Source organism: Mustela erminea, chromosome 9 (genome assembly GCF_009829155.1).
Source record: "Mustela erminea isolate mMusErm1 chromosome 9, mMusErm1.Pri, whole genome shotgun sequence".
Classification (NCBI taxonomy): domain Eukaryota; kingdom Metazoa; phylum Chordata; class Mammalia; order Carnivora; family Mustelidae; genus Mustela; species Mustela erminea.
Genome location: NC_045622.1, coordinates 104,133,485 through 104,143,749, shown reverse-complemented (window position 1 = coordinate 104,143,749; position 10,265 = coordinate 104,133,485). Strand labels below are relative to the sequence as shown.

General features: G+C 48.9%; 1 protein-coding gene across 5 annotated transcripts; it reads right to left on the bottom strand.

The window, feature by feature from the left end:
• Nucleotides 1–425: 425 nt before the first annotated feature.
• TMEM216 (transmembrane protein 216) lies at nucleotides 426–8,994 on the bottom strand. Of its 5 annotated transcripts, XM_032356920.1 has the most exons (6): nucleotides 8,892–8,993; nucleotides 8,557–8,711; nucleotides 7,044–7,145; nucleotides 6,412–6,504; nucleotides 3,268–3,469; nucleotides 426–2,171 (listed from the first exon to the last, which is right to left on the bottom strand). In XM_032356920.1, the coding sequence occupies exons 1-6, from the start codon at nucleotides 8,951–8,953 to the stop codon at nucleotides 2,072–2,074; spliced, it is 714 nt and encodes a 237-aa protein (XP_032212811.1). In that variant the 5' UTR covers nucleotides 8,954–8,993; the 3' UTR covers nucleotides 426–2,071. The 5 variants fall into 5 exon arrangements, with proteins under 5 accessions (XP_032212811.1, XP_032212815.1, XP_032212814.1 ...); XM_032356924.1 differs by lacking the exon at nucleotides 8,557–8,711 and having other exon boundaries at nucleotides 8,892–8,994; XM_032356923.1 differs by lacking the exons at nucleotides 8,557–8,711; nucleotides 8,892–8,993 and adding an exon at nucleotides 7,723–7,844.
• Between the last annotated feature and the right edge of the window lie 1,271 nt (nucleotides 8,995–10,265).

Genomic DNA, 10,265 nt, shown 5'->3' with positions numbered 1-10,265 from the left:
GTACCAGGGCTGTCCTGCCTTTCACGCAGTGGTGTTTTAAGAATCCAAGAGAACAACGTGAACATGTTTTGGAAACTGTAATGCTGTCTAAACTTTAGGAAGTACAGATTAGAAAGTTTAGCAGAGTGTTGTGTGTGGGCTCCTTGGAATTAGAGAAAGCTTCCAGCTTTTCAAAGAGCCAGATGAACCAAGACAAGTGTTACATGTACAAAAAGATGAACAAGAGACCAGGTGGTACATAATGTGTACTGGGACCTGCGAAGGCAAGATCAGCAAAAAAACAAGAAACTTTTTGGGGAAGGGAGAACCCCAGAAGCTCTCTGACAACGCATAGCATGAGGGAAACAGGAGTGGGCTCTCAAGGCAGGTTCCGTGGTCCCGTGCTGCCTGTTCCAGCAAGCCCCACTTCTAAGTGAAGTCTAGAAATCTGCTGCTTATGTCCAAGATGACATTCGTGTAAACTAAAGCATGAGGACCGGTAAGTTAGAGAAGTAGACCCATTCTTCATCAAAGCACTACCACGGTGGAACAGAAAGGGAATGACTTTGGGGTTCCTGTTGCTTCAAATCCCAACTCTTACTTAAGCTAAATGCCCTCAGACAGGAGGTGACTTAACATTTGAGTTGATTTTCTTCTGCCTCACAGGATCATAGTACGGATTAAATCTACTCTGCCAGGCACTGGATGAGTTATTAGTCTCCTATACATTGCTGTCATGGTATAGAGCCACAAACCCGAATCTGCGTATGCCGAGTGCTTCCTGAACTGGGCCAGACCTCAGCCTCTAGGGATGGCCACTGCAGTCACCTGACCTGGCCACGCGTGTGATAAATATCTGAGCAGGTCTCTCCCCGCCCCTGTGACCAAGGCGTACTCCTTCACTCAGGTCCTCTCCACTGTTCCAGAATGTTGATCCTGCAGGTCTAGACAGGCGGCTCAGTGACTTCCCCTTGGCATTCGAATACAAAATCCGACCACGTTAACCCCGAAAGACTGGCTATGCTCATTCCCACCCCCTGCTGCCTCAGTTTCAGTTATGACATTCTGTTGTGTGACTACACCTGCACGTGTGGTTCCAGCAAGCCGCAGGAAGAATGAAGCTCCGTGGAGCCGGCCCCAGGAAGCACAGTGCAAGAGGCTCGCAGAGAACCAGCAGATGAGTGAGGACTTCCTGCTCTAATCCCATCCCCACTTCCAACTACTCATCCTCCTCAAGTGGTACTTGTGGAGGAGGAGAATTTACTTGATCTAGACAGACTGCTAAGACAAGATTTCTAGATCCAACTGCTAGTAGCCGGTTGTGGGATGCTGGGCTGTTCCCTTCTCATCTCTTAAGTCTCCAAAGTGGGAGTTTAGATTCCTTTCTAAGGCTCCTTTTAGTTATAAGCCACCTCTAAACTTCCAAATGAGCCTTTCATTCATTTATCTGTGTTGCCAGGAGAATGACCTTAACCACTGAACCTTTAGAAGAAATGGGGAGGCCCTGGAGAACCAGTTCCTGTCTAGCTTGATGTCAACAACTTCTTCAAAGCACAGCTAGAGAAAGCAGCAGTGCAAGCAACAGGCCGGGGGTTGGGGGGGTCTGTGACTGAAATATCAAAGAGGTTCCAAGATTTTTTGTTACTGTTTCATGGTGGATTAGGCCTGTTTACTACAGTTTTTGGATAGACTCCAAAAGCCGCCAGGAAGCAAGGACACACAAGGGGTAGGAAACAAGATAAATCATCAGTGCTTCTGGACAGTGGAGACCTTCACAGAATGAGAAGGAGCGCGATCACGGGAAATAAGCAGAATTAAAAGCCAGCATAGAAATGCTTAAAGACCAATTAACTTTGACTTTGAGCAAGAGCAGATATTCTAGGATTCATCTGACAGCAGAGGGGCCATATGGCTTGAGGTTTCCTAAAGTGGATTCTGTCATGGCTCCTGGCGGCTTCTTGGGGGAAAGAGAAAAAAAAAAGCCACTACTGAGTTAGATGAGAAAATTTTAAAGACTTGGAAAAAGGAATGATATACGCATGTAAGGCAATATTTCTCCAGTTTAAAAAAAAAAAGTGTATTTCCTTTTATGTTAATTTGGAATTTTAAAATAAACAACTGGAAAATGCTGCCTTTTGACTATGCTTCTTCCAAGTATTCCTGCCTCACTCTGGTAAGAAGCTGACCATGACCTGTAAGAGGAGTGAGAGAAAAGATGCTGGCTCTGGGGCGGAGGTGAAGTGTATGAGCAGTCTGTCACAGGACGACAGGCCTGAGGAAGATACGGAAGCTGACGGTGCCTTTCGGCGTTAATTTAAGCTAGAGCTGGGGGAAGAAAATCACCATTGCCTTCGTGTCCACACAGGACCAGTGAGCACAGCCTGGGAACAACCACTGGGACAAAGCCTACCTTCCCTTGGGGCGGATGAAATTCTAGGGACAGGTGCCATAAGGAAAAGGCTGCAACTCCCATGACAGAAAATATACGTTTATTACAAAATAATGTTTGTATCATGATGAGAGTAGAAAAATAACACTATGAGCCACTAAAAAAATTCCGGAGCTCAGTCTCTGGGGAAGGACGTGAGAGGCTTGCGCGTCACCCTGGGAGCAGACCGTCCCAAGGTTCTTTGTGCTCACGGGGAGTATGTGGCTCCGGTCCTGCTGGAAGCCCAAGGAGCCCACGTGGGCCACACAAGATGCTCTGGCCATGAGGATCAAAGAGAACCGGAGCTCAGCAGGGAGCCGGCTCTGAGCCAGGCCAGGATGGGACAGCCTCGCCCCTCCCTATGCTGGAGTGTAGCACAGTCTCTTAGGCTGATGGTCCTAGTTTAGAAGATGATGCCCAGTGGCTTCATGCTCGAATGTCTGTACTGAGGAAGAGCTGCAACCCTTCCCAGTACAACTTGACCCAGTTCTCACTGGTGTGGCTGAAGACCAGAAGAACCTGTGGTCTCAGCCCATGAGGGCTGCTGGCTGAAATGTCTGTACTTCAAATCCTGTCCATACTGATGGCAGAAAGAAAGAAAAAAGGTTAAAAGACCAGTGAACAAGAGCAGCTGGCCTGAACTGTTCTATCTTCCAAGCCTCTTGGACCCAGAGAACAAGGAGAATCTCTTCCCTGAGTAACTGTCTACCATAAATAGGAAAAGCAATCCCCTAGGCACCCTTTTTCCCCCTGAAAGTGCTTCAGACCCCTCAGGCTTCAGAAGAACAATGAGTCCCTCCCTAGGAGGAGATGGGAACCCAACCCTCAGGTGACAGGAAATGGTCCCTCAGCAGCGGTACCTGGAGAAAGCCGTCAGGGTGAGCACCTCAAGCAGCAGCTCTGAACCACAGAAGAAGAGCAAGATGCTGTTCATGATGGCTTCCAGGCGGAGCACGTAGGTCTGCAGCAGCAGGTAATAGGAGGCCATCATGGCAGATGGGAAGGTCAAGGCCACACTAATACCAAGTGGCATCTTTCGCTGGCAGAGGTTTCCCTTTGTACCTGTCAGACACAGCCCATGGAATCACCTCGAAGTGACCTGCTTTCCCTGGGCTCAGAGGAAAGGTTGGGGGGATGGGAAGGAGAGCCTGGCAAGGCAGAGAAAAATGATCCCAAATGGGGATGGGCAGATTTATAAATGGGGTCCCACTGCGCTCAAAATGCGAGGCTCCGGAGGTGCCACAGGATGGAGTCGTTCACACCAAAGGTCCTGCTTCAAGTCTGCTTCCCACTCAAGGGACAGCGACTTATTTGCTTGGGGGGAATATTTTTTTAACTATAATATATAATCACTGAAAACTTTTCAACTAATATAAATACAGAAAATAATTTTAGAAAATATGGAAACTGAAAGGCCCCAGGACTGCCCAGTGGAGACAACCATTATTACAGAACAATGTATATACTGCTGCAGATTTTTTTATGTGTGTATACTTACATATTACTATTTATTTATTCATTCATTCATTCATTCATTTATTTATTTATTTTTAAGAATTTTTATTTATTTATTTGACAGAGAGAGATCACAAGTAGGCAGAGAGGCAGGCAGAGAGAGAGGAAGGGAAGCAGGCTCCCTGCTGAGCAGAGAGCCTGATGCGGGACTCGATCCCAGCACCCTGAGATCATGACCTGAGCCGAAGGCAGCGGCTTAACCCACTGAGCCACCCAGGCGCCCCATATTACTATTTATTATTATAAAAATAGGATCATACTCTACATACTGTTTTCCATTTATTTTTTCCCATTTAATGTAAGTTAGACACCTTTCCACGTATAACTACCTAATTCTCTTTTTAATGGCTATGAGCGATTTCATTGAGGCAATTCTATAATTCATTTAACTAATCCTGTATTGGCAGATGTTTAGGTTGCTTCCAGTTTTTTTAAGATTTTATTAGAGAGAGAGTACTATCGGGGGGAGGGGAACAGGGAGAGGGAGAAGCAGACTCCCATTGAGTAGGGAGCCCAATGTGGGGCTAGATCCCAGGACCCTGAGATCATGACTTGACCTGAAGTCAGAAACTTAACCAACTGAGCCACCCAGGCACCCCTCTAATTTTGTTTTAATTAGTTTTATTTTTTAAGTAATCTCTACCCAGCATGGGGCTTGGACTTACAACCCAGAGATCAAGAGTGGCACGCTTGACGACGGAGCCGGCCAGGGGCCCCTCTAATGTTTTGATGTTACAAAATATGTGGCCATAAGCTTTCTCCAATAGGTACCTTTACATATCTGTGGAATTACTTGGGTTTTTTCAATGAGTTTTAGATGTGTAATTGTCAGGATGAAGAATACAAATTTTAGGGGCACGGGGGTGACTCGGTCCTTTGAGCTTATGACTCTTGATTTCAGCCCAGGTCATGAGCTCAGAATTGTGAAATCAAGCCCTGCATCAGGCTCTGCTCAGTGGGGAGTCCGCTTGAGATTCTCTCCCTCTGCCCCTCAGCCCCACTCATGTGCGTTCTCTCTCTCAAATAAATAAAATCATTTAAAAAAAAAAAATACAGGGTGCCTGGGTGGCTCAGTGGGTTGAGCCTCTGCCTTTGGCTCGGGTCGTGATCTTGGGGTCCTTGGATCGAGTCCCGCATTGGGCTCTCTGCTCAGCAGGGAGCCTGTTTCCCCCCTGCCCAAACTCTGCCTGCCTCTCTTGCCTACTTGTGATCTCTATCTCTGTCCAATAAACAAATAAAAATCTTAAAGAAAAAAATACATATTTTACATGGCAAAACTATTAGCAAAACAATTGTTCTAATTTATATTCCCAAAGAGTGTGGGAATAGAGAGGCCTGGTCTTCACATCCATTCCAATACTGAGTATTTGGAAATCTTTTAAATATGATGGATGAAATTGTTACTTTGTTTGTTCAATCTGTTTTTTATTAATGAGTTTGGGCATTTTATCATGATTACTGATCCTCTGTAATTATTCTTGTATGAATTGCCTATTAGTGTCCCTTACCAATTTTTAAAATTAGGTCATCTTTTCTTTAGTGATTTACGTGAGCCTTCTTTATCCTTTGTTACATGTGCTGCAAATACTGTTTCTTCTCAGCTTCTGTTTTAACACTGTTTTCTGGGATAAGATATTCTAACTAGTAAGGAATTTGCTCTGGATCTGTGAGGATAAAAAACTTGTCCTAAGGGCACCTGGGTGGCTCAGTTGGTTAAGCATCAGCCTTTGGCTCAGGTCATGATCTCAGGGTCCTGGGATTGAGCCCTGTGTGAGGTTCCCTGCTCAGTGGAGAGCCTGCTTCTCCCTCTCCCTCTGCTGCTCTCTCGACTTCTGCTCTGTCTCCCTGTCTTGCTCTGTCAAATAAATAAATAAAATCTTTTTTAAAAATGTCCTAAGAGGGACACCTGGGTGGCTCAGTTGGTTAAGCGGCTGCCTTCAGATCAGGTCATGATCCCAGCGTCCTGGGATCGAGTCCCACATCGGGCTCCTTGCTCAGCAGGGAGCCTGCTTCTCTCTCTGTCTCTTCCTGCCACTCTGTCTGCATGTGCTCGTGCTCTCTCTCTCTCTCTCTCTGACAAATAAATAAATAAAATCTTAAAAAAAAAAAAAATGTCCTAAGAAATCCGTGTTCAGAGAGAAGAGGGGACCTTAATACTAATGTGACATATATGGCCTTGAACATGGAGTTACAGTCAAATCTATTCTCCCAAGCAAGCCAGGGGAGGAACCAGGCTCTCCTAGCACTTAGGAAATTAGGAAGGAACTATCTAAAATGCTACTGCCCACCTCTGGCCCTACAGAGCAACAAACAAGTAAAGCTTGACCCAAAATATGAAGCAGCTTGAAACTTCCGAGAGGGAGTAATGGGACTTTCCACCAGATCCAATCTCTTATTGTGAGACCAGGTCATGTACTTGTTCTTGTTAATCAAGTTACAGAGAGCAGTCTGTCTGAGAAGAATGGAAATATCCTCTGGACAAAACTCACCAAAAAACAGTCGAATTACTTCAATTCCAAGGTAAAGGAGAAGCATCACCACATCGAGTACTAGGTTGGCTGTTGGATATGGTAGCAGGAGAGCTGCCAACAGAAAAGCCAGGGTTTGCAAGCCTATAACAGCACCCACAAGAGCTCCCCCACACCTGGGGATAAAGAGGGCATGCATCTTATCAGCTTTCCATGAACTAGTTAGCAAGATGTGGGCAGGATCTATTAACCTGCTGCAGGATACGTTAACTCGCAGTGTGACTGTGTCTGTTAGAGGCCAGCTCGTTATTAGGGGATTTCACCCCAAACTCCAAGAGTCTGTGAGGCCTCCACTATCCAAAATGATTGGATCTACATAGGTATACTGGCCCCTGAACAGTTTCTGAGGGTCACCAATGAGCTTAGTGGGGCTCAGCGGAGAGGTGATGAGGGAGAGTAAGGACAGAGAAGTCCACATTTCCCAAACTGAGGAAATGCCTGCTGAGGGGCTTCCTAGTGAATCATTCTCGAAGAAGCCATAAAATGAAGAAGTGAGGGGGAGCTACAGAAAAGCAGGCTCTTGATGGGAGTTGGCTCTGGACTGACGTGGGGAAGGGATGTTGGGGCAACGGTAGTCAAGCCCCACGCCTTACCTTTGTACAGAAATATGAAGAGTTCCAGCAGAAAATAGGTAGCATAATACCACCCGTTCAGAAAGAACAGGATTTCCAGGGGGGTGGAGGACAGCCGTTTACCTGGAAAGACGAGCACAAATAAGAGGGATGGGCCGGACGGCACCTCAATCTCCGTTCTTTGAATGGTTCTGTGCCTAACTTGGAAGAAAACACGAGGTCGCAGCTAGTGGAAAAGGCCACCTGGGGTACCTCTGACTGCGGATAATGAGAGGGCGTGTGCGCGCGTCTGGGCGTGTGCGCGCGTCTGTGCGTGTGTGTAGGGGGCTTCCCTTAACCCCCCTCATTCCCCGGAATTACAGTCAAACCCGACTCTTGTCTCCTGGGTGAAAGTCAAGGCCTCTCTAAGATCTAACCTGGTCACTATTCGGGCCATTGGGGCGCAAAGGCCAGCACTGGCCTGTTTGAGGCCACACGGCAAATTCGTAACTGAGCCGGCCTAGAAGAGGCCCAGCCCAGGATCTGGGGGCTTCTAGACCTGCACCTGGAGACCTTCAGGCATTCCGGGAGGGTGGGGCTGCGAAACCCCACTCTAGCGAGCGGGGAGCAATGTCCCTAGCCCCGAGAATGATGAGTTTAGGTCGAGCTCTAACGGGGGCGAGAGGGACACTGAAGGCATCAGGACCAGAGACTCACACACCTCCGAAATCTCACCTCGCGGCGCCATCTTCAGTCCCCATGGAAACTGCGCACGCCGCTACAGCCCCTCCCAGAGCAGCGAGGCGCGGCCGGAAGCGGGGGATGGAGCGACCCCGGCTTCTGGCCTCTCTGTCCGCCCGCGGCACTCTATGGTTTCCAGGGCCCGGCCACGCGTGCGCGGGGAGGAGCGCGGGCTGACAGCCTTTGGTGGGATTTCGGCTGCTGAGCGTGGAGGAACAGTGACGGGGGCAAAGCTGTCGCCCGAGGGGCCCCGGGGCAGTGGCAGTTCTCAGACTCCCCCCGACCCCAGGTGGCCATGCATTGGTCTAAATGGTCAGCCGTGTGGCACCGTGACCACAGGATTAGTAAATGGGCCCTAGCCCGAAGATTCTCTTTTCTAACAAGGGACTTCCGATGAGAAGCCGCTTGCACGACCGTGCTCTGCGAACGCCGCGTGGGGGTTAGCATCGGCCTGTAGTGTGGCCGACTTAGGTGTCAGGTAGTTAGCGGACCCCACAACGGGTCAGAAACAGAGCCCCCCTCCAAGAAGCACAGAGAAGACACAAAGATGAAACGTGATCACCACGTGACCCAGAACAGGAGGGGAGTTGAGAGGCCAAAATACTCCTCGGCGGGAACTGAAAGAAGTTGCCAAGGGATGGCCTGTGAACTGGGTTCTGAAGTCTGAATACCATTTGGAGTAATAAAAGTGTGTCGCTTCCCGCAGAGGAGTGGAAAGATAAAGGGTTTTCAGTGGACCCAGGCTGACATGCCCGTTAACCCGCAGTCGGTCCTGGCAGGGCAGGAAACAGGTAATTTGAATAGAGTGACTAACCTTTAAGGACGGCAATGTACTCCTCACTAGTGGGAATGGAGGTGGGCGGTAATTCTTTTCTTCTGGGCATAAAGGGGAAGGAGCAGAAGCGATTCCATGCACCTGGAGAGGGGTATGAAGAAGCCCTCCCACCAGGCCCTGACAGTCCGAGAAGCCTGGTGGGTACATAACCAACCTTGTTTCCCTCCGCTCTCCTCTGCCTTTCTATCTCTACTTGTGCCTCCCATTGGCAGAACTTTCTGCAAGCTGAAGGTTTTCTTTAGCAACCGTGAGCAAAGCACAGAGGAAGGTGGGGAACGGTGGAAAGCGATCTGGTGGCACAGGGCCGTCTTTACCTCCACTGCCTGCTCCATACAGACGTTAGGCAGGTTCCGGCTTTGAGTCTCAGGTGTCCCATCTCTAAAAGGAAGGTGGACCAGCTGCTCGCTCTTGTACTTAAAGTTAGCAGGTTGACAGGGTGTGATGGTGGCGAAACACAGCCGCACCCACTCGTTTACATATTGTGTACCGCTTCTCTCAGGCGACAGTGGTTAAGCTGAGTCCTCTCCAGCAGAAACAATGTGGCCTGCAGCCTTGAAAACTTAACCACCTGGCCCTATTCACCCCTGTCATAAAGGATGGCAAGGAGTAAACGTACCACAGGTTAAAGTAGATGGTAAGACGGAACTGCTCCTGGCACAGCAGGCAGCAAGAATGGCAGCATGGCAGACTGGGTCCCCTGCACCCAGGTCCTTTGAGTGACAATGAGCCCAGATAGTGGGGCACACGAAGCACAAAGCCCCATCCGAGGATCCCAGGGTAAGGGCTCAGCACCTTTTTAAACAAGTAGCTAGAAAGCCAGTGCCCCTGGCAGGAGGGTGCAATTACAGTGTAGTCGTATATACAATAAGGGGTTAATATCTAAAATACATAGAGAACTTATACACTCAATAACAAAACAAAACAACAGTCTGCTTAAGAAATGGGCAGATGCCACGAACAGACATTTTACTGAAGAACACATCCAGATGGCCAACAGACACATGAAAAGGTGCTCGACATCTCTCATCATCATGGGAATGCACATCAAAATCAGTGAGAAAAAAGAAATCACCGTAGTGCCTGGGTGGCTCAGTGGTTTGAGCCTCTGCCTTCGGCTCAGGTCATGATCTCAGGGTCTTGGGATTGAGCCCCGCATCGGGCTCTCTGCTCAGAGAGGAGCCTACTTCCCCCTCTCTCTCTGCCTGCCTCTCTTCCTGCTTGTGATCTCTACCATATAAATAAATAAATCTTTTTTTTTAATTTTAAAGAATTTATTTATTTATTTGACAGAGAGATCAGAAGTAGGCAGGCTGTCAGAGATGTGCATGTGGGGGACATCCAGCGTGCTCTGTCCCAGCTGTGTGCCCAGAGTGGAGGGACCCGCAGCAATCTGTTAACTTCAGCCCAGGTTTGGTGACTGCCTTGCCACAGCCTCATCCGGGCAGCGCACTGGATCCCTCTGGAGCCTGCCCACCGGCCCCAGCTTGCTGCACCCCAAGGGATGTTTCCCAGAGCTTTCCTGATATGGACCCCAGAGGCTCCAGATCTCGCCCTACAGTAGCGCCCTGACTCCTCTGCATCTCCTCCTGCCGGCCTTGGCTCACCCACACCCACACCCCGGGGCCCTCCCAGCAGAGACGCCATGGACACCGTGCGCTCGGTACAACATCGCCTCTGAGCAAGACCCT